This window comes from Sylvia atricapilla, chromosome 5, assembly GCF_009819655.1.
Source record: "Sylvia atricapilla isolate bSylAtr1 chromosome 5, bSylAtr1.pri, whole genome shotgun sequence".
Lineage (NCBI taxonomy): Eukaryota > Metazoa > Chordata > Aves > Passeriformes > Sylviidae > Sylvia > Sylvia atricapilla.
The window spans coordinates 14,710,620-14,732,591 of NC_089144.1; the positions used below are offsets into that span (position 1 = coordinate 14,710,620).

The 21,972-nt window shown below is 37.2% G+C and overlaps 1 protein-coding gene across 1 annotated transcript in view; it reads right to left on the bottom strand.

The window, feature by feature from the left end:
• The window catches only part of PCLO (piccolo presynaptic cytomatrix protein), a 317,263-nt gene that overhangs the window by 290,358 nt on the left and 4,933 nt on the right, over positions 1-21,972 (bottom strand). Inside the window, 2 exon segments of the mRNA XM_066318756.1 lie at positions 6,730-8,121; positions 19,452-20,664. Of these exon segments, the coding sequence (XP_066174853.1) occupies positions 6,730-8,121; positions 19,452-20,664 (2,605 nt within the window).

Genomic DNA, 21,972 nt, shown 5'->3' on the forward strand with positions numbered 1-21,972 from the left:
TGAGCGTTTTATCTTTCAAAAATGCAAAGGCATGTAAGATGGAATAATATATATAAGTAAAGAACACATTGCAAATGAATTCCAAGTGGACAAAAAAGAGCCAGATAGACAGGAGCTGTGTGTGCCAGCAGCAGTGCTGCTGCAGACATCCCTTTGGATTTCACACCATCAGTGGCCATTACCAACATTAATAAAAGCCATCTGGCCTTACACAGCTTTATGTCTATATCTTATTGTTGGTTTCAATGGAGTTCTTTTTTCAGAGAGGTAATTTGGAAACTTTTAGAAACTAGAATAAAGGAAACAAATAGCAGGCAATTAATCATGGTAATAGTTCTTCTAAAGGTCACATTATTACTTTGAGCAATGAGGCCAGTCTTCACTCCTTGAATTTAATTTCAGGGGGAAAAAAAAACAAAACCTAATTTTATGGTCATAAATACTGAAAGGAAAATCAACAAGAATGCAATCTTGTAATTCATGCCTTGACTAATGACCCCAGAGATCTAAGATGCCTTGCTTTCAAATATCCTCCCAAGATCACATTCAGAAATAACCATCAAAACCTGACTGCCAAAAAAATTAAACAGCATTAGCGTATAATTTGCTCCTGGACCAAGCAGCCCTACTGAAAGTAAGGACACCTATTCAGAGAAAGTTGTGAGAAAGTAACAATGTTTCATTTCCCTCTACAGTGATGGGGAATTCAAACAAAACCATCACAGGACATCTACTGGATAGGTTATCTGAATGCAGTGGTTGACTTTGTTGAAACTTGGGTGCAGACTCGTGAGGTCTTGAAGGAAATTGGGAGACAAGAAGCTTGGCTGTACCATGGCAGCAACAGGCCTGAGGTGAGGATGAGTGTCCTGAAATCACATGTCTATTTGCAGATCTGTATTCTGCACATAATACCACTGAAGAACAAATAAACTTGGCAAACCACCACCACATCACACTTGACCATGAGCAGGCTTTATTATTGTTATGAATTATTAAAGTACCTGGAGCTGGTATGCTTAATGCCAAGCAGCACTGCCCCTGGTTGAGCAATCCTCAGACACACCAAAATCAGACACCCCACAAGTTTTTCCATGTCTGGACTTCAAAGGGGTTTAAACAGAAGCTAAACACTGCTGAAAAGGAACAGCTCAAGCCACGTGCAGAAGACAGAAGTTCAGGGCTCTGCAAAATCATCAGGTCAAAGTTGGGATTTTTGGAGGAAGTTTGGCTGAGGCATCATAGAAGGACATTAGCTTCTAACATCCTTACAAGTATCTGTCTATCTTTAAGCATTTAAATACTTTTGCAAACAGGAAACAGAGAAATCTAACTTCGTTGACAAAGCTTAAGCTCTTCAACCTTATTTAAAAAGTTAATTCAGGCATCAAATTTTTAAGAAATATTTCTCTGTGTTCAATTTTGACTAAATCATCCATTGAAGAGTCATTCCATATTAGATCTTCTAGTCTGTGTAAACACAATATATGTGCTTTATAGGAAAAATGGAAGAGGTGAGTCATTCTGTTATGAAAAATATTTCCACTTTAATATTTTTGTCTGTCATGCATATTGAATACACTTAACAGAAAAGTAAGATACCTAATTTGGAGTGAGATTAATTTCATTCTGACAGTCAAAAAATATAGTAGGATTTTTAATCATCTAACATGCACTCTGTTTTTCAATGCCAGATTTTATCCTTCAAAGCAATAATTAGCAGTAGTTTTAATATTTTCTCAATTATAAAGAATTATCACTTAATGGATAAAATTTCCATAAATGTTAGGGAGTACATTGTGTTAGCCTATTATGTTCTGTATTATTTAGTTACTTTATTAAACAGTAATAGCATTCGCTTTCTTACAATCAAAATTTTAAAAGGCTCTTTAAAGGGAGAGGGAAGAAGCAGGGAAGATAAATTATGCAACTGAAAGGACTGATTGTTTTTCTCTTTGTCTCTTTAGTGCAAATTCTACTTCACTGTGTTTCCCAGACACCATCTGTTTCCAAAACAACTCATCACCAAACATAAGAGAGAAGATAGGAGCTTCTTACGGGAGCTAAACCTGCCACTTTGCAGAGTGGTCTGAGCTTTTTCAAGTAGGAAATACATGACAGTACAGAGCTGTTAATTAATTAAAGATAGGCAATGAGTGTCACCTCAGATGGTGCAGTACACTATTTTAGGGATTCTCATTAGAATAATACATGCATTATTACTTTATAATGTTGCTGCACAGTTGTTTAAAAAAGTCCAAGGCATATCTGGGCATTCAATAGCTGGGTTTGATTCCCTCAGATCAGGTTTGGTGGGGGGTTTTAAATTATTTTTTAAAGCCTACTTTTGAAGCTTGAGTATAAGGGGATACTAGCTCAGGCTCTCACTCCATTTCATGTATCAGTGAAGTATTGAAAAAACAGAATCTAGCAGAATTATTTACACTGGGTGCTCACTCACCCATGCCAGTACCCTTTCTGCAGGATTTTGGGAGGAGGCAGAAAAATCTAAGATGTATCCAGGTATATTACACCATGTTACCACATCCCCAGAGAGGCTTTTATCAGTTCCAAAATGCTATTTATTGCTAATTCTAGAAGTTCATACTGGAAGAACAAGTTACCAATTTTTTGCCTGGTTATAATATGGAGTTTAATGAAAACACTGTGCTTAATTAAAAAAAAAAAAAAAAGTATTTTTGCTTTTCCTACTCTCCATGATCTATGGGGACAAGAAAAATTATTTATTTAGTTGCGTCTAATAAATAGGAGTGTTAAAATGAGTTATCAGAAAAACATGTAAGTACATTTGGCAAGTTACGTATCTATTTATTTAATATATATATATATATATAAGAAAATTAATTGGACATAAATCATCAAGCTTTATAGATTCCTGTCATCATATCCACCAATGCAAAACAATTTCATACAGACTACATGCAATAAACATATTAAGAAATACCACTCTAAAATAGTTTATATTATGTATTCTAACCACATTTCTAACAGATTACATCTTTTTCAAGCAAGTCCTTCCCAAGTCAGAGATGTGATGCCTCTTCTGCCCTTCTCAGTTCTCCCTGTCCTTCTCCATGACTCAAAATGTTACTTTCCTTTCTGTAGCCCCAGTAATTTATTTCACACTTGAGCATTCTTTACTTCCCAGTGCTTTTCCAGGTAATGTTATAGCTATCAGTAGACTAAAAAGTGCTTCTGTTGTCTCCTGGCAGTTCTATATGATCAAATCCATTAGCACAGTCACATATACACACTTCACATTTTCATCTCTTTCTGTTCATAACGTGATTCTACTAAGATGTTATCCTTCATACTTCTCATATAAAATCTAAAAATCTGGATTATCTTATTTTTCCTTAGTTTAGCTTTTAAACCGTCTTTTTTAAACATTTAAATGCTGCATTAATTTATCACATGTTCTACATTTCTGACCTCAACATAATTACATTATAGACAACCATCTCCACTCCCGCTCAATATTCTGAACAGATCACTGAGTTTTAAATGCACAAAATGGTCGTTGCCACACATTTCATTTCTGGCTTCAGCAGTTGTGATCTTGTGCTTTGTTACTAAAAATAGAGCTGCTTCCAACTACCTGAGCTGGAAAGCTAATTACAGAGCTGGTAAACAGTTCTCCTCCCCATTGAGCAAATGGCAGAATAAGGAGTCTGCTAATGCACTAGGGCTCCCATGGTCCTGTGGGTCTCTGAAATCTATCAAGTGTCATTTATTTAATCATTTGTGGCTGTTTGCATCATGGATAAATTACCATTTAAGTAAATAACTGTTTGACTGTTGTATCAACAAATCAGGGAGAAAAAGAACAATCAGCTCATTTGAAGAAAAAGTATTCTAGCCTAATTCTCTGCTTGCACAAATCAAAACAAGTTCGCTGAAGTAAATAGGATATTGTTGATTTTGACTAGGTAAGAGTCTAGTTATATGTTCTGCAGTAGAGGGGTTGTTAGAGGACGGACTGCAGCAGCTCAGAGACTTTTTTGAAAGTTATTTCTGTCACATATAGGCAAGAACAAACAACTGCCACTGTAAGAAAGCGCTTTCTTCCCTTAAAAGTACTCTCAGCTGTGTCTGCAGTACAGCAGCACACTGGCTGGAAAAAACACCCTGCTGAGAGATCTTAAAGTACAAGTGCCCATGTGGTTTAGATGCTCCTCTGAATTTGAAAAGGAAACACTGGCTTCCCTGCTCCATTGGACTGATCCTTACCATGTAGCCTAATACAAGCTTTGTTGGCAACAAGGGCTCAGCCATCACTTAGTCAATAAAGTTTCACTCATTTTCAACCATTACTGAGGGAACAAAATGTAGACAACACATGAGCAACTGTCAGAATAACTGTGATACAGCCGCAGGTCCAAAGAAAAACGAAGATTATGTTTAAGATGCAATAGGTTTGTTCATCCAAAATCATTTCTGTGGCCAAGAAGGCATAAAAAATTACATTTTTTATCTGAATGCACAGTATAGGAAAAAATAATTAGGTAGAAAACCACCAGAAAGACCAGCTTTAAAAAGCATTTTTATTTCTCCTTCCTAACCTTTAAAGAAAGAGACAAGTAAATAAAACCTCCATGAGAGTACTGAACACATCAGAAGAATCTGGTACATGAAAAGAGATTGTAAGTGAGCAAAACTATTTGCTCACCATCATGTTCCTGTCACGGGAAAGTATATATCCTGTATACTGTGCATCCAGGGACAGAATTGCAATCTGACCATAAACACATTTTTCACATGGCAAATCTGGGAGATGAAGCTATGAGTTCTCTGTTCTGTCTGTCCAATCTTTATGAAAAGGAAAGTCAGGATGCTCTCAGCCAAGCAAACCACCTCCTGTTGTGAAGGAAAAGTACATTGCCACTTTCTAGCAAAACTGAGTGGAAAAAAGAAGGCAAGACAGAAAATGTGGACAGAGGTGGAAATGTGTAGTACAAGGAAAAAGAATGTGCAAGCAGGAGCCAAAAGAGAAATAAAGAAAGGCGTGAGGAAGTCAGACTACAGAAAATCATTCATATTTCAAACCTTGAATATGCTAAAGAGCAGAAGCAGAGGGAATCTTCTAAAAAAAACTATGATGGAAAAACAGAAGCAGAGTAGCAGCCTCATCATCTCAACCAGAAGAAATCAAGGTAACATGTCTGCACACCACAAGGCAGTCCCACACCATCACAACTAAGAACTGAAGAAAACAAGTCATGCACCAGGACTTGTGTAGCTGTCATTTGAACAATGTGTCACCAGAACGGATACATCTTGTTTCCATGGTACTCTCTGTATGCATACTAGAGTGCCCCTGGAGAAAGCCGTAAGTATTTTTCACAATTAAATCCCTAGAAGTGTGTGTGTATACCCAGAGTGGGACAATGATGAAGCATGTGTGTTTGATGGTATTCAGTGCATAAACAATGTTAAAAATCAAATTGAATTTGATTGAATCCCAATTGAATCCAAATTTTCAATCACTGATCAATCTTATTGCATTTTCAGATCTTTTTTTCTGACCTAAATGACCACAAACACATTCGACAACATATTCATGTGTTGGATAAAATGTGCTTACTGTATTAGGAAAAAGACCTCAAATGATAATATATTCCAGAAAAATAATACACAAAGAAAGCCATATACAAGCATCATAATTAATATTTTCCCTGCAATATGCTATTTCTTCCCACGTTTATTCTCACCTTAAGACAGAGATGTGATATCTTTTAACCCTGGCAGTCATTTGTCATTTATTCATTCAGATTTCAAAGGCAGAACACTAATTACCACAGTCCTCATGTGTGGCACAGGCCAACTTAAACATTTCAACTGCTCACAAGTATTTCTAGGTAGTCTGCTTCTGTTGAATTAAACTTGCCAAATTCATAGGGCAAATCAGATGTGCTTCCACCTTTCCCTTAAGGTAGTATAAAGTTTCCAATCCCCTTGTAAAAAAAATTACATCGAGAAAAGAAGCAGATAAAAACATGCAATATGAGGAAACTGTTGAAAGTAAGTTGTGTAATTCTTTTAAATATGACTAGCTGTCTCAGGCAATCACAGAAAAAGCACTTTCAAAGTGACAGTCTTTAATGAATGAAGTAACTCTGTGAGCCTTGTATTGTTCTTGTCAAAAGATTACATCTTTCACCACATAGGTATCACTCAAAACTTCAACCTTCCTAATGAATGCATCAGCATATGCAAAGGCTCCAGAGCCAGAATGAGATTAATGGAATAAATTTAGGGATGTATTAAACAGGAGGGAAGGGCAATAACTAAGCATTAACACATTTCTTCATTCAATAGGTTTCTGAATCAGAGGCACTGGTTAAAGAAGCACACATTAGGAGACAAAACTGAAGTATGAGAAAAAGCTTATAACAGACTGAAAGTACATTAGTTTGCTGTGTCATAGCAGCATCAGTTCCAAAGGAGTAAATAACCATATCTGCTTAAGGTCGCAAAGCCCTAGCAACTGCCTGTACCAGACCTCCTCAATATGTCAAAAATTCATCAGAAGTACTATCTGACAAGTGACTAAGTTTCATACAACACAGATACTTAATTTCAAAAGATTTCAGATGATGAAATGCTCGAGAAAATTTAACCATTCAATAGCTAAAACCCAGCTACTTCTGTCTCCACAGAGAGCCTGTAGGTAGGAATAGAGGGTTAACACAGACTCCATTGCCTTACCTCAGCTATGTGCGGCATTGGGTTAAATCCACAGAGATTGCACACAACTTTCTTGCACTCGGTACAGGTATTAAAGTTGGGGGGATCCTTAGAACCAATATTTAGTCCAGTTTTACAAAGGGGACAAGACATTTCAGGTTGGCTAGCTTTCTCTGGTTCTGACAGCCCATCAGGTTTCTTAGCTTCAGCAGCTTGAGGCTTGCTATCTTTAGCCAAACCAGGTTTCTTTTCTGAATCAGACGCTTTAGTTAAAACACTATCCACTTTTGAGGGCTCTGTTTTTTCAGTTGTAAGAGGCTTGGCTTCTTTCTTTACAGGAACAGCTTTGGGAGGAGGCTGAGCCTCTTTGGGGGCTGCTTGAGGAGCTGGAGGCTGTGCTGGAGGCTGGGGCTGCTTTACTGCAGCAGCAGGAGGAGGGGGGCCCGATGTCTGAGACCCTGTCTGACCCGCTGTGGAAATCAAATTTGAGGCCTGGCTGAAGAATGAAGCTCCAAATCCAAAGAGTTTCCCAGTAACAGTTTCTTGTGGTGTTGTAGGCTGAGGTTTAGGGGTGTCAGTGATGCCTCCCAGGTTAAGGCTGAAGCGCCTTGACTGCTCTGGAGTTTTCTGAGGCGGCTGGGGCTGAGGCGCCGGCTGTGCTGCCACTGCCTTGGCTCCTGCCCCTGCCTGTGGGCCCTTGGGAGCTGGTTTGGTGTCAGGCTTTGGGGCCGGTTTCGTTGGTAACTTTTTAGGATCATCTTTTGTTTGCGTTGGCTCAACAGGCTTTTGAGCTTTAGCATCTGCTCTGGCCCCAGGCTGAGAGGCAAGCTTGGGATCTGACTTCTGCCGGGACACTTGTGGAACAGGTTTGGAATCCGGTTTATCGCCGGCTGGTTGTGTGTCCTGGGATGGCTTTGCAAGCTCAGGCTTCGGGGAATCTGTCACTTTCTGCTGAGTTGGTGGTCTGGGGCCTGCCAAATCCTGCTTCTGCTCTGGTGCTACAGAGGTAGATACAGTGTCTGCTGTAGGCTTCTGTACACTGGGTTGTTTTTGCTTATCTTCAGCCTGTGTTGGCTTGACCTGATCAGATTTTGGAGTGGCATCTGTTTGCTGGGAGATCTCAGTGGGCTCTGCACGGGGCTGTTTTGATTTTACAGGAGGAGACCCAGGCAAGGGTGTTTGCTTTTTTTGTGGCGGAGGTTTTTTCGAATCTGCTAACTGTGAAGGATCAGGTTTTGGAGTCACATCTTTCTTTTGAACAGGCTGTGGCTGGGGAGATGGTTTAGCTGTTGAAGGTGGAATGGGTGTCTTCTGTTTGGGTGCAGGTGGCTGTGGCCCAGGACCATGACCTGCTGCTAGGTCACCTCTTAATGTTCTTTGCACCTGGCAGTTCAAACAGAGCCATTCACTGATCTGAAAAAAAAAAAAAAAACCCAAAAGAGGCAATTATAATTAAGATAAGGCAAAATTAATAAAATAAACATAATAATAAGTTATTCTAATATAGGACTTGCTCCAGTATTTTAAATTTCTGTGTAAAAAGGGAAAAATATCACTAATAATATTTCGCAATTAACATGCACAGCTGATTCTTTTCATTCTTCTCCACATTGCTGTGAGTCAAGCTATCACTGAGCCCATGATTCTAATAGCTTCACATTCAGTTTACACACTGCTGAATATTGGAGGATAAAAACCCAGCAGAATTAAAAAAATGCATTGGAATTTCATGGGACCTAGTGATTCATTTACAGCAATGATTTGCCAGAATAATGACAAATACTGGTAAAATAGTTTAACACATCAAGTCTGCTGATAGAAAACAATAATCAGAATTAAAATACAGAAAATGCATAATTATCTTTAAGCATACATCTATCAAGCTCTTAATACAGCTTATGCTTTTGGTAATGGTTTAAATTACAGAGCACAGGTATTGGCAGTACATATGTATCCAGTGAATTAGCCACAGAGGTGTGTAAATGGGCATCATGTATAACACAAATGTATGAATTACCACAAATTTCAGGGGGCAAGTGTTCATCCAGAATCAGTGAGGAGCTTTGCCTGAGCCCTGAGGGTATTTCAAGAGCCATAATTAGGTTTCCCAAAAGCCCTTTGTTATTAGAAGTTTCTAGGGTAATTACTGTACCTCTGCATGGCCCCTCTTTTCACAAGGAGAAGGAATAATGCAAATAATGTATGTACTCATGTTTCTCATCAATTATAGTACCTCACAACTTTAAAGCATTTTTTTTATCATTCCCAAGAAGTATTACATGAGAGGGAAACCATATTTCTGATAAGGCAGAAAACTCCAGCTTCACCATCTGAGAAAGGATCAAATTGCCTAAAACGTGTGGTCACGTGCTACTTTCCACACTTTCCATCACTAGCAGAAACATTATAGGCAGCAAAAATGCCATTCAATATGGTACAGAGTCCCATGGGCCTCCAGCTGCAAGCAGATATTTAAGGAGGTCACCTGTAGCTCTTCTCCTGTTCTTTAGTCTTTGTGTGGAATGCAGGGTGCCAGCTACAGCATTTGCACACACCACAAGTAGGAGAATACACAACCTAAGTCTTTTTTCCCCTTAAAGGTGAAGATTCCTGGATGGTGTTTCTCACTCAGGCCTCGATGGTCTTAGAGATCTTTTACAACATAAATGATTCTGTGATGCTATGAAATCTCTACTAGACACCATGGAACAAGTCTAGAGGCACTTCATGCAGAGAAAAGATTTTGTCTGAGTAATATCGGAGCTCATAGGAAGACAAGAGCTCTGATGTCATGGACTGAGACAATGATTTCATTACTCTGGTGTGCCTTGCCAGCCTTGTATTTTTACAGCAGCAAAACTTAAGAGTTGGATGCAGCTCCCTAAAACAGAGTTATTTCAATTATTCTCATAAATATGGTGTGAACACACACTCTGGAATGTAAGTTCACTATTACTAACAGCTTCACAAAGCGATGACAAATTTTGGCCTCAGCTGCAAATTTCCGTTCATAATAAGGTTGTCCTTATCTTCCATTTTCAGTGCAATGTTTTTAGATTGTTTGAAGACTTTTCTGTTCTACTTGCAAACCATATAGCAGATGACTGTTAAAAGGTGAAAACATCTGAAGAAATCCTGGAATACATGTTTAAACTCTGCTTTTAATTATGAAAGGAATTAAGTTCAGACGTATAGAGGACTTGAGCAAGGATTACATTTAGCTCAACTCCCATTTTGTTTGCTTAATGATCACTTCCCTTACCTGATTTTAGATATTAGTAACATAATTTAATTAGATACATGCTAATACCATTCATGGATGAATCCTTAAGGGTTTTCTAGGGCTTAAGTGTAATAAAACACCAGGCTGTCACACTTGTCTGGCTTTGGCAAAGTAGCTAAGATTTCTCGTATTAGGCATGTAGTCTCTGCTCTGCAGTGGAGAAAGACAAGATCCTAAGCAAGGAATGCCTTTTTCCCCTTATTCAAAGGATTCTTACAGATATTTGAGAAATGCACTTTCTGTAGGGATTCATTGCTTCTGCTTCCTTTGACACCATGGCAACAACAGCTGCCTACCTGCTCTCATTCAGCTTCCAGGAAATCTAAATTTAAATCACTATGACACTTTTAAGGCCTCAAACATAGTAGCCGTACAGTTGGTGGGGCTATAAAATGAGTAGGTTTGAATAATTCTTACATTTAAGGTGTCCAGGTTCCAATTGCATTTATAAGCATTTAGGTTTGTCTTCAACCTGCAGCTTGTCCAATCTGATTCTGTTACCTACTTGGAGTCCAAACAAACACTACTTCTATGCTACAGATTTCAAAACAACCTTGTGCAGAAGACAAAACCTTTACCCTAAACCACTAATTTTCCCTTCTTATTATTTTTTTAAAAAATATATACATATTTACACATATGCGCATTCTTGGTATGAAACTGAAGCCTCCAAAACCAAAACCGAATTTGCTGCACACAGCTGAACTTTAAAATGTCAAATGCACAAAGTTTCACTTCACTGTATTAGTTTTTAAATCGTTCTGGTTTAAACATAAAATTCCTCCCATGCATTTTAGTGGGAGGAATTAAGTGCCAAAATGCTCAAGTCATTATAGGCTACACACATCTTCAAACAAATACAAAACTGCACAAACTGTAGTCCTGTGATTGGAACAGCAGGAGTTCAAAATGAAATATGCTATGTGATACAGTTTTCTATCAAACACTTGCCTGGTTGTTCTACCATTATTACAGGGATTTTCCATAAATTTTAATAGGAACAGACTTCCATTAAATACAGATGCTCTTCCACGTTATTACTGATGAAGTAAAACTTACTGGTGCTGCAGGTACCTAAAATACAAATGTTTCTCTATCCTTAAAGCTGTTCCTGAGCAGCAGTTCTGTGACCTCCTGGTTTCCTTCTTCACATTTCTAATATCTTTATATGGGATTAAAAAGCAAAAGTTTCCAGAGGAACTTGTGAGCTTTAGCAGTTCCTGTCTATGAAGAAGATTGCTCTTTGATGCTGAGAAACCCAAGTTGTCTGGTTTTTACACCAGTATATAGAGGTGGGAGCTGGGTCTTATTTCTAGAAGGAATCTGTAAGTGATTTTCTTCATTCTGAGAGCCATACCAATAAGTGCCATAACTAGGACAGTAAACTTGACAGATTTAATGCAGCATTTTTGTTCAGATTTCAACTCCTGAGGAAAGGAAATTGCTACTTTGCTTTCTAATTGTTGTAGAAACTATATGCCCTTAGAACAACAAAAAAGTAATTAAAATGTATGTTATGTACTCATCGACCATAGCATCAACTCTTCTGGTTTGAAGCACCAAATGAATTTATTTGGTATTTTATTAACAACATCCATGGAGAATTACTTTGAAGAAAATTATAACACTACACTCCATAGATCATGAATGCATAAAGGAAGGCAAGCTAATAACTGACACCAACAACAAATAGCAACTCTAGTTCAGTCCTTCTCCATATTCCAAACAAAGACAACACAGTTGAAGGCAATCCAGTGTCTATTCCTTTCTTCAAAAATGATTGAGATTTCTTCTAACAACACATACCAACCAAAAGCAGCAGGAAAGCTGCCAGCAAGTGCATTGCCTGGCAAGCTTAATTTCTATCCCTTCAGATGATGTAGGGGAGGAAGAGAATCTATCTTGATTCTATGATTCCAGAAGTACATAAGAAACAAATTTTGACTTGCAGATTGAACATATTTCATATAAAAATTACTGGCACACAATACCAATGTGGCTCTCAGAAGCCACACTAACAGTCCTCTTGCAGAGCAGAGCTGCACGCCAAGTGAATGGGTCTCAGTCTCATTTAGAACAGTCATTTGCTGCTATAAAAAGGAACTTAAAATATACATAAAATATTAACATCCCTTTACATTACCACAGATATGTAAATGGACTTTGCTGACAGTGCTCAGCTCCAAAGCTTTACTGACAAAATCAGTTTCTAGTTTGAAAACACAGTTACTTATTCGGTCCCTGACAATTTCAAAGAGCAGTGATGAATCCAGATTTGGCTCTTAGCAGACATTTTTGCCAAGATGATGAGAGAAACATGAAAAATAAAGTGCTCAAGCACATGATTTTATGCAGCTTCATGCAGTGTGGTAGAATACTCTGAGACAAGAAGCTAAATTGGAAAATCCCGTTATGAACAGAAAAACGCAACTATCACAAACCAAATTAAATTGGTGCATCAACATACAAGTTAAAATGTCTTATAAATAAGATTGTGCAATACTAGAGACAAAGATTTTTCTTCTACACCATTCTTCCATGAATAAGTTCTCAACGGTTCAAAGTAATCACACCGAGCCAAACATTTAACAATTGTACACAGTATGCAACTGATCCTCATTTCAGGCAAATACATCATCACTGCAAAACACATATTTACCTTCCTTTCAGGTGTATGATGAGTTTGCCAGGGAACACTGACTCAAGATGCTCACAAATACAGCACTAGATTCTAGTCAGCAGTATGGTCATTCCACAAACCACAGCAGTGTTTACAAGCTCTGTAGCTTGGTGCTAAACCAATGCTGGTGCAGATTTTTTAAATAGAATATTGAAAAACTATTTTTAAATGTTACTTAGCTGTTCAAAAGCTACTAAACACTACTGAATGAGTTATATTATGCAGTTATCACAATCTGAAAACATACTCCACTACTCTGCTTAAATTACCAATACAAAAATCTATAGTTTAAATATGAATTATGAATGTTTGGAGAACTATTATTGTATGACTTACATAATTAGAATCATAAAGCAAAACATCAAACATAATCTTCTGATTTTTTTTAATGTCAGTATCTCAGGATATCTAAAAACTTGCTTTTTATAGCCAAGGATATGATTAAGCTGCCTCATGCACATAGTACAGAAAAAGACTTTTAAACACAGCTCAGTGCACTGCATCATGCAGTAATGCAACTAATGCTCATTGCTTTGATCAGCTGCACTGAGATTTAGTATGCCAGAAACACGTGAATGATTGACAAAATATCCAACTGCAAACCAAGAGGATGGCAGAGAAAAGGTTAACAAAGTTCATCAGAGCTGCACTGAGCGAATCATGAAAAGGATTAAGCTGTCTGGTGAGAGCAGGGCTGGGCCAGTGACTGCCCAGCAAACTCCATCCCACATCACATGGCCTCACATAGTAGTAAATTACAGTTGCTGAGCAACAGCAATACTGGCGCAGATGGCTGACTGCAGTTGACATCTTTAGCTATGCAGATTAATTTATTATTTACTTGTGTTAAAAAGTGGATGGGCCAGCTTTCTGGAATAATGAGAAAACACTCCAACATATTGTAGAATATTGCTCAATTAAATTATTGGGACAGTATTCCCCATGCAAAGGGGTTTTGCCTCTATATTCTGCCCCTTAAAAAAAAAAAAAAAAAAAAAAAAAAAAAAGGGAAAACACCAGAGGGCATTACTGATATTTCTACATCTAATCTTTAAAGTAAAGCAGAATTCTAGGAACACAGCCTTCCTCTAAGAAAGAAACAGTGGGGGAGTTTGTTTATGAATATTCCATGGAGAGAAACAGTATCCTATACTTCCACAACTCTTCTACTTGAGGATCTCTACAATTTTCCCAAATGTCTGTGTGGTATTTGTGGCTAGGGGTAGATCTACAAGAACTATACTAACTTCATTTCATCACAAAAATTGTGAATAATCCCCATTTGCATAAAAATTGCAGTGATAGTAACACTGGAACACCCCAAGTACTCTTTGTACTAAAGCAAATATTTCACACTTTTATGGCTTTTAAATGACAGCTAAACAAGTCTTGTTTGCATTTACTCTCCGATCAATTTGAACCCAGACTAAAGTCCATCAGTTTCACAGAACTCTTCCCACTTTACTTCAGCACAGTATAAAGCTGGTATTTGAATTAATACTACGAAAAATTAATACTTTGAAAAGAGTCTTGGGTTTTCTTGGAGTTTTTTGTTTGTTTGTTTGTTTGTTTTTAAACTCATTTCTATACAACCTATGATGATTATAACAGCTGATGATCACATTTAAGTCCTTGGGGTTTTTTTCTAATTTTTTCTGTTTTACTTATATAACCCTTATATTCCCCCCTGCCAAGTTCATATAGGGTGTACAGCTTCAAAGCTATTTTCCCCGATATTTAAGTTTTTTAAGATCTGTTGCATGTCACTACCCACAGTGATGATATGTTTATATATGTTTATATATCATCTCCAGTCCAAGTTGAATTCTGGTTCCCATGTACTACTACAACACAGCAGGGTCTAGACTGCAAATCACAGGGTTTACTTCAATCAGCAACTTCCTTTACTGTCATGTAATCAACAAAGATTTAATAGAGTAATTTCTATTAGTTTTACTGTAAGTTTAAGCAAAATTCACCTGGATTCACCATAAGAATGATAGTCATCTTTCTTATTTTAAATTATTACATATTGTTTTTTCTATACAACCTAATAATAATGAAAATGACAAAAGAAAATTAATGCCTTTCTGACTGTTTAAATTCTGTTTAGTTACTGATCCAACTTCATGCCATAGTATGTTTAGGAGATTTAGAGCTGCAGGATTTTAATAAAAACAAATAAAAATACCAAAAATAATTATGAAGATTTGAACTAACATATCATATGTTTAAATTGAATGTTGTGATATAATTGTAAATAAAAAGAGAGGCAGAAAGAAAGAAAATAAAATCAAGACAATAATACGTAGTATAATTCATATGAAAAATTTCTAGCCCTACCAAAAAATATTAAAAAATAGACATCTCCTCCCCCACAAAAATTTACAATAACAATAAAAAAACGAAAATATTTCAGACTGAGTTAATTTTTTTATGCTAAATTGAAAAACAAGTGGGCAATCCAGTAAAAAGTTCCACATGATCAAAAACCATACACTTCACTTTGAGATAGTCAACTGTTTGCGGTTTCTTATCCCTCCTCTTGGAATTTTTGTCCCTCCTCTTTTTTTCTCCATTAGGATTAAGTCAGCTTTGGTACAGACACATTGTTTGAAAAAAAATCAGCAACAATAAAATATTTTTCTGAATTCCCTTTATCTCCCCCCAGAAGAACTTTCAGCAAGTAAACAAATCCTATATCAATAGGACTCACATTGTTTGAATATACAATTATCACTAGATATCTATGTATAAAATTATACCTGAACTCAAGATTAATTTCAAATTAAATTGTCTCTTAAAAGAACATCAAAACAATGGATGAAATACAATCTAATGTAGATAAAATTCATGTAGAATAACCTCTCCTCAAAAACTAACTTGAAGACAGGCATCCACATACGTACATATGCACACATCACAGATGAGCTCCAGCACAGCCCACACACAGCCAAGGGTCCAACACTAACAGCTTTAAAGTCTACTTGATCATCACCTTTATAGATGACCACCATAAAGAATGTCATGACTTTGTTATTACCCTTTAAAGCCTTGCTCAGTCTGTGCTGCATGTATCTTTCAATAACTAGTTCAAAGGGAATGAAAATTTAGTCCAGCTATCAAGCATATGCAATTATCATTTAGATTTAACTACAGCAGTTCATGTTTTTTGTCTTTTTTCCTCAAGATGTCTTTGTTCATTCTCAGAAAACCTACTCCTATTCAAATGTTCTAATGGACTGAATCTTCAGTCCAATGGGAGTGGGTTTGGGAAAAAAAAATGGTAAAAAAATTAGAAAAATAAGTCACCACATAATAAAAGGTACACTTCCTACAAGGTTCTGATGTACGTGAAAGAAAAATGGAATAGATTACCAGTCCTCAAACCTGCTTATATAATTTTTTCCATTACTTTATGCAACTGTTGCTAGGCAGTCATGTGCCATGGTGATGAGTGGAGCATGAATACCTAGACAGATTAGAGAGACATATGTTACTGAGCACTTATGTATGGTGTGTTTTCTCTCCAGACTGCTGTACAAAGGCAAGGCACCAACTCTCCTTCTTCCCCAAGAGGACGGCAATGTCAGATGGTTCAGAGAAACAGTTCAAGGGGTCTGACCTTGTGGCAATACAGGTATCACTTTCTGCTCTTAGTTACAGAGTTGTCTCTAGTGAGTTAAAACAGACAGAGTGCATGTACTACTGAATTTAAATAGAGGTTTAAATGAATAAAATTAGTTTAATTTTTTTATCTGCATTTTATAATGGTTTTACAATGTATGCAATCTAGTTCCTAAGCCAGTTTTTAAAGCTTGTTAAATTCTTTTCAGGATCTGCTAGAAAAATAGAACACAGAAGTGTAGAAAGATCTAAACTGCAAAAATTATCTACTTGATTAGTTTTGGAGACTGAGCTACCTTGTAAGAAACTTGTAAGGAGACTGTCTTAAGGAAGTAATTCCAGCAAATGCACAAAGGGAAAATTTTAGAAAACAAAAGTCAATTTTTTTCCTGAATAAATGCCTTCCACTTCCCATATCCAACTTGAAATTATTGTTTCCCCATAAGTAATATGTTCAACATAAGCAATAAAAGCAAGCAGTAGAAATAAATTACATGGGAAAAACACAATGCAGTATTCCAGAATCATGAAATATGGCAAAAAAAAAAAAAAAAAAAAAAAAAAAAAAAAAAAAAAAACAAACAAAACAAAACAAACCAACAAGAAAAGCTAAAGTACAACAGTAAAGTCAGTAAGTGCATGGATAAGTCACAGATTTTTGACCAATAATACTTCAGGAGAAGTAAAAATACAAGAAGCCAAAAGAAAAAAAAAATCCACCCTAAGCAAGAAAACTGACAGCCAAGTCACAAACCATGATCTTCCTGATAGATGGGAAGACATGAGTAAAGTGTTGTAAAAAAGGAATCAGAAACTTTTGTTAATAAGCTAAATACTTAAAGGAAACGGGAAGTAGAAGGAAAAATTGATAACTACTCAAGTGAGAAGCTTGGCAACTGAAATAAGTGAATTTTTTGTAGATGCCAGAGCAGGTTCTATTAACTTTGATCCCAATGTTCAGTAATAAAGTCAGATAAGATTTTTGTCAGATTTTAATGGCAGACTGGAGCAGGACACCCACAATGAAGTTTCAGCAAGACAGCTGGTGGTGCAAAACTGAGCAAATGAGAAAAGCTTGAGTGGGAGTCAGGAGATTGGAAATAATAGCTGAACAAATTAGATGTCCAATACCTTCATTTACTGAAAAGATTTCATCAGGAAATAAATGCATATCCTGTCTTTATTTCGATGTGTAATATGAAATTCAAATCCACTTTTACATATGTATGTAATCAGTTAGTCTTAAATGCAGCTGTATTTATTGTCTGAAAGTCCTGAGTTTCACACTTGCAGAGTACCCACTTCAAAAACTAGTAGTTATTCACAGAATTTCCAAATACTTGGAAATCTTCTTACATACACTCTCTCTCAAAACCTGTTTCATTTGAACACACCAAAGTTGTTGACCAACTCCATAGGAAATCTGAAGCTTGTAAAGGAAGACAAACTTGGGCCTCAAGAGATTCCAGGAGCACACTACAGTCATGAACAACTCAGCACTCACAACTAATTTTAAGACATTTAGCCTAAAAACACTGGCAGAATTCCAAGGCAAAGGTTTGCAATAAAATTTCAACATTGACTTCAATATTGATACATCACATTCCTTGCCTGCTATATCTCTTGTTTTACACTAACAGTCCAAAAATTACCTTTCCTCCTGTAGACTCTGAAATACACACACACCTGGTTAGTTGCAGATACTCTGAAGTTTCTGCACACAGATGTTCAAGTCACTCCTTTTCCAGTCCAGGCTTCAATGGCAGCTATCTCAATTCTCAATTTCACTAAACTCAAGGAAGACACTACACTCCTAAACCAAGCAAAGTGCTGCCAGTGGTTACTGCAATTAGTCTTCCAGGCTTAAATTCTCAATTTTAACAAAAAAAAAAAATCAACAGATCATATTTCTGGATGCAAAAAGTCTTCTGTTTGTTACCAGGTAGCCACAAATAAATGTGTGCTGGAAAGAAAACCAGCAGCTAGCAATGTCCTTGAATCATTGTGGTACTGAGTACACAGGTTGCCCAGAAAGGCTTGTCAGGCCTCAATCCTTAAAGGCATTCAACGCCGGCTAAACCAGATTTAGGTGACACTACCTTGAGCAAAAGTTTAGACTGCACCATATTCAGAGCATCTTTCCAGCTTCAGAAATTCTTTGATTCAATTTTAAATGTAGAGTTAGCATTTATCATTTTCAAAATACAGTAGTAATCTGTACTTCTTCCTGTATGCATCTCATATCAGCTAAATTAATACCAAAGCAAGCAAAAGCAAAAGAAAAAAAGTTTTCCAAATATCACTTCTGATTGTCATTAGTTATCCTTTGGTGCCAGATCTACGCTGCTTGAATTTCCATAAATTGATAAAAGTGTTGGTACTGAAAACAAACTCCAATTAGTTTGCAAATTTAAAAGTAGCATATCAGGATGAACAAGAAGCTGATCAAAGAGTCACATGAAGCCTTATTCCCATGCAGAGCAATAAAAGATACGTATAAGCAATACATCAAGCTACCGCAAATATCAGGTTAAAACAAATTCATTTGAAGTCCTAATATTGCTTTCTATTCCATTTTTATCTTATAGAATTACAGCAAGAATGGCAGTCAAGGTTAGAAATAGTCCACAGAGATCTTAATATCCCACAAGAATGAAATAACCCACATACCACCAAGTCAAACTCATGACTCAGGCTTTCAACTAACACAACTGAACACTGACACAGTTGTAAAGCAAATCTACTCCACATCCTTTCCTAAGCCACACACTAGGGCTATGAAGACTGATGTTTTTTTTCGCTTAGTTAGTTCTTATAGTAGAAAAATTATTTATCTATAAATATATTTGCACATGACTACTGTGGTCAGATTACAAATAGAGACAGTAGGTGATTAAAAACGATCAAAATGAGACAAAAGTCACACTAGGGTTTCTCTTCATAAATCTATGTTAGCAAAGAACCATTACCTTCTTTTTTTTTCTCCAGTTTCACTCTGTTTTACTCATAAGCAGTTTTCTGAGATAGCTTTGTTTTTACTGAACTTGTTAAATTAACATGATGATGTACTGTAGTACATCTGATGTCTCAACATAACAAAGGTAAACTGAATTCTTTCCTCTGGTAGTGAACATCAGTTTGAAAATTACTCACCTCTGTGATATGAGGATTGGGATTGAATCCACACAGGCTGCAGACTACAGTGTGACACTCGGTGCACGTGTTGTAGTTGGCCTTTTCGGGAGTGTGCAGCAGCAGCTCGGTGGTTGTACAAAGAGGGCAGAAGGTTTTCTTTGGGGCAGACTCAGGGGGTTGACTCGCACCAGCTTGCTTTTGCTGTGTGGGTTTTTCGGGCCCTGGTTGCTGACCGGGTGGTTTTGTAGGTCCTGCCTGTTGTGCTGGGGCCTTTGTGGGCCCCACAGTCTGAGCAGGTGGTTTTGTAGGCCCTGCCTGGGGTGGCACTTGTTTTACAGGCCCTGTTTGCTGCGGAGGTGGCTTCCCAGATCCAGGCTGAGGTGGTTGTTTTGCAGGTCCTGTCTGCTGAGCAGATGGCTTTTCAGGTCCAGGTTGCTGAGAAGGCTGTTTCGGAGGCCCTGCCTGCTGGGAAGATGGCTTTACAGGAGCTCCTTGCCGTGCAGGCTGTTGGGATGGTTGTTTCGCAGGTCCTGGCTGCTGTGATGATGGTTTTGTGGGAGGTGAGGTTTGGGAGGTCGTTTTCGTGCTGTCTGGTTGCTGTGGGGATGGTTTTGTTGGGCCTGATGAAGGCTTTGCAGAAGTTTGTTGTTGAACAGGTTTGGTTGGTTCTGATGGTTGTGGCTGGGATTTTTGTGGTCCTCTCGGCTGGGGTGGTTGTTTCGCTTGCTCTTGTTTAGCATCTGCTGGTTGCCCAGGGCCTGGCACTGGCTTGGAAGACTCAGTTCGTTGGACAGTAGATCTGACAGGTCCTTGTTGTTGAACAGCTGGCTTTGGAGACTGTGGCTGAGTTGGATGTTTCGCAGGGCTCCTCTGCTCCTCTGGTTTCCCTTGCTCTTTTGGGGTAACTTTTTGTTTCCTACCGGCTTCTTCATGAGTTGTATCTGAATCCGATATCAAATCGAAAGGATTGAATTTGTTCACAACTGAAGTGACTGCACTCAATGGATTGGCTTCTGAGAGAAAACTGGGCATCATACTTGGCTTCTGATCTTCTTTAAAATCAGTCCTGGACTTTGATTCCCGTAGACTAAGAGTAGAAGGGCTCCGTCCAGGTGCCCGTTGTTCTGTCTTCAGCACATCTACTGTTCTGCTTTTACTTAAACCTGGTGGTCCTGGATCTGGAGGCTTACCTGGTTGTCTGGGATGGCGGCTTGTATCAGGTTCAGGATGTCTGCAGAGACAAAATACGATAAAATTTAGATAATGCATAATATGAGAAAAATATAGATATAATAAGATGTATCAGCAACCCTGGAAGTGCACTGGTAATGCTGTGAAGTTTCTCAGTGCTTAAGTGTTTTCAAGACCAAGGCTTCTAACAAGGTACATGTAAAAAGTATTTAAAAAATCACTATTCTTTAAAGGCTTATACAAGTATTCAGTCATAGATTGTTTTATTCTTTAGAAAATAATCTGATACAACAACATTTAACCAGACACCTTTTTTTCCAAAATTCTGAAGACATCAAAGCTAGAATTTCCTACTATCCCTACATCCAAATTATTAATTCTCAACCCTACTCCTCAAGATATAAAAACAGGGAGACAGAAGACTAAAAGAAACAGAGGTGTCAAAATTAACAGATCAAAGTACAACCCTACAAAAAGAAAATCCACAATGCAAAATTCTTATGTACTTGTATTCTGGATACTTGTACAAAATTTGGATATATTTACAATTCAATATCCATCAGGGATTTAAACTCCTAAAATTCATGTATGTTAAGGATTATATGCTTCTTTGTAAAGTACCCATCCATTCACAAATCAGAAGAGTTGTCCATCAAATAAAACATATTTCTGTTCACAGTTAGCCCTCAACTTCTTTTTAGTTCTTTGCAAACAGCTACCATACTCCTTCTTAGTATCATCTCAACAAATCACACTGACCAGTGTTAAAAAAAAACCCACCACATTACATTAGAGAATTGGGAAAAATCCATGCAACAATATTTTGCTATGTGTTCATACAGGAGGAAATGAAACTAAGAATGTGGGAACCCAAATCAAGACCATGGCTTCATATGTGGCACAGTATTTTACTTGTTGCTTGACTTGGCTGTAGCAGGGGAAATAATATTGCATTTGCTGCTAATGCTCAGGGATATAATAAAATATTATATTCAGTGCTATCACCAAATTTCTGCTAGAAGATATAGTGTTCTCTTTAATGTCACAGAAATGTTGCAAATATAAAATTTTCACTTTTCACTTTGAGAGAACCAGTCAGATGTGATCTTAGTTTTCCAGATAGGACATTTCTTCTTGAGTATTCATGAGTAAATTTAAAAAAAAAAATATATTATATTTAACTGCATTTCTTGACTAATAAATAGATAAATGCACAATTTTAAGAGTTTTTTTTTTTCTGGATGTCTGCAGAACCATCTACAGTAGCCATATTAAAAAAATGTATTTTACATTATTAATGTCAGCATGTGTTTAGCAGTATTTCTGATGAACATTTAGTTTCTATTAA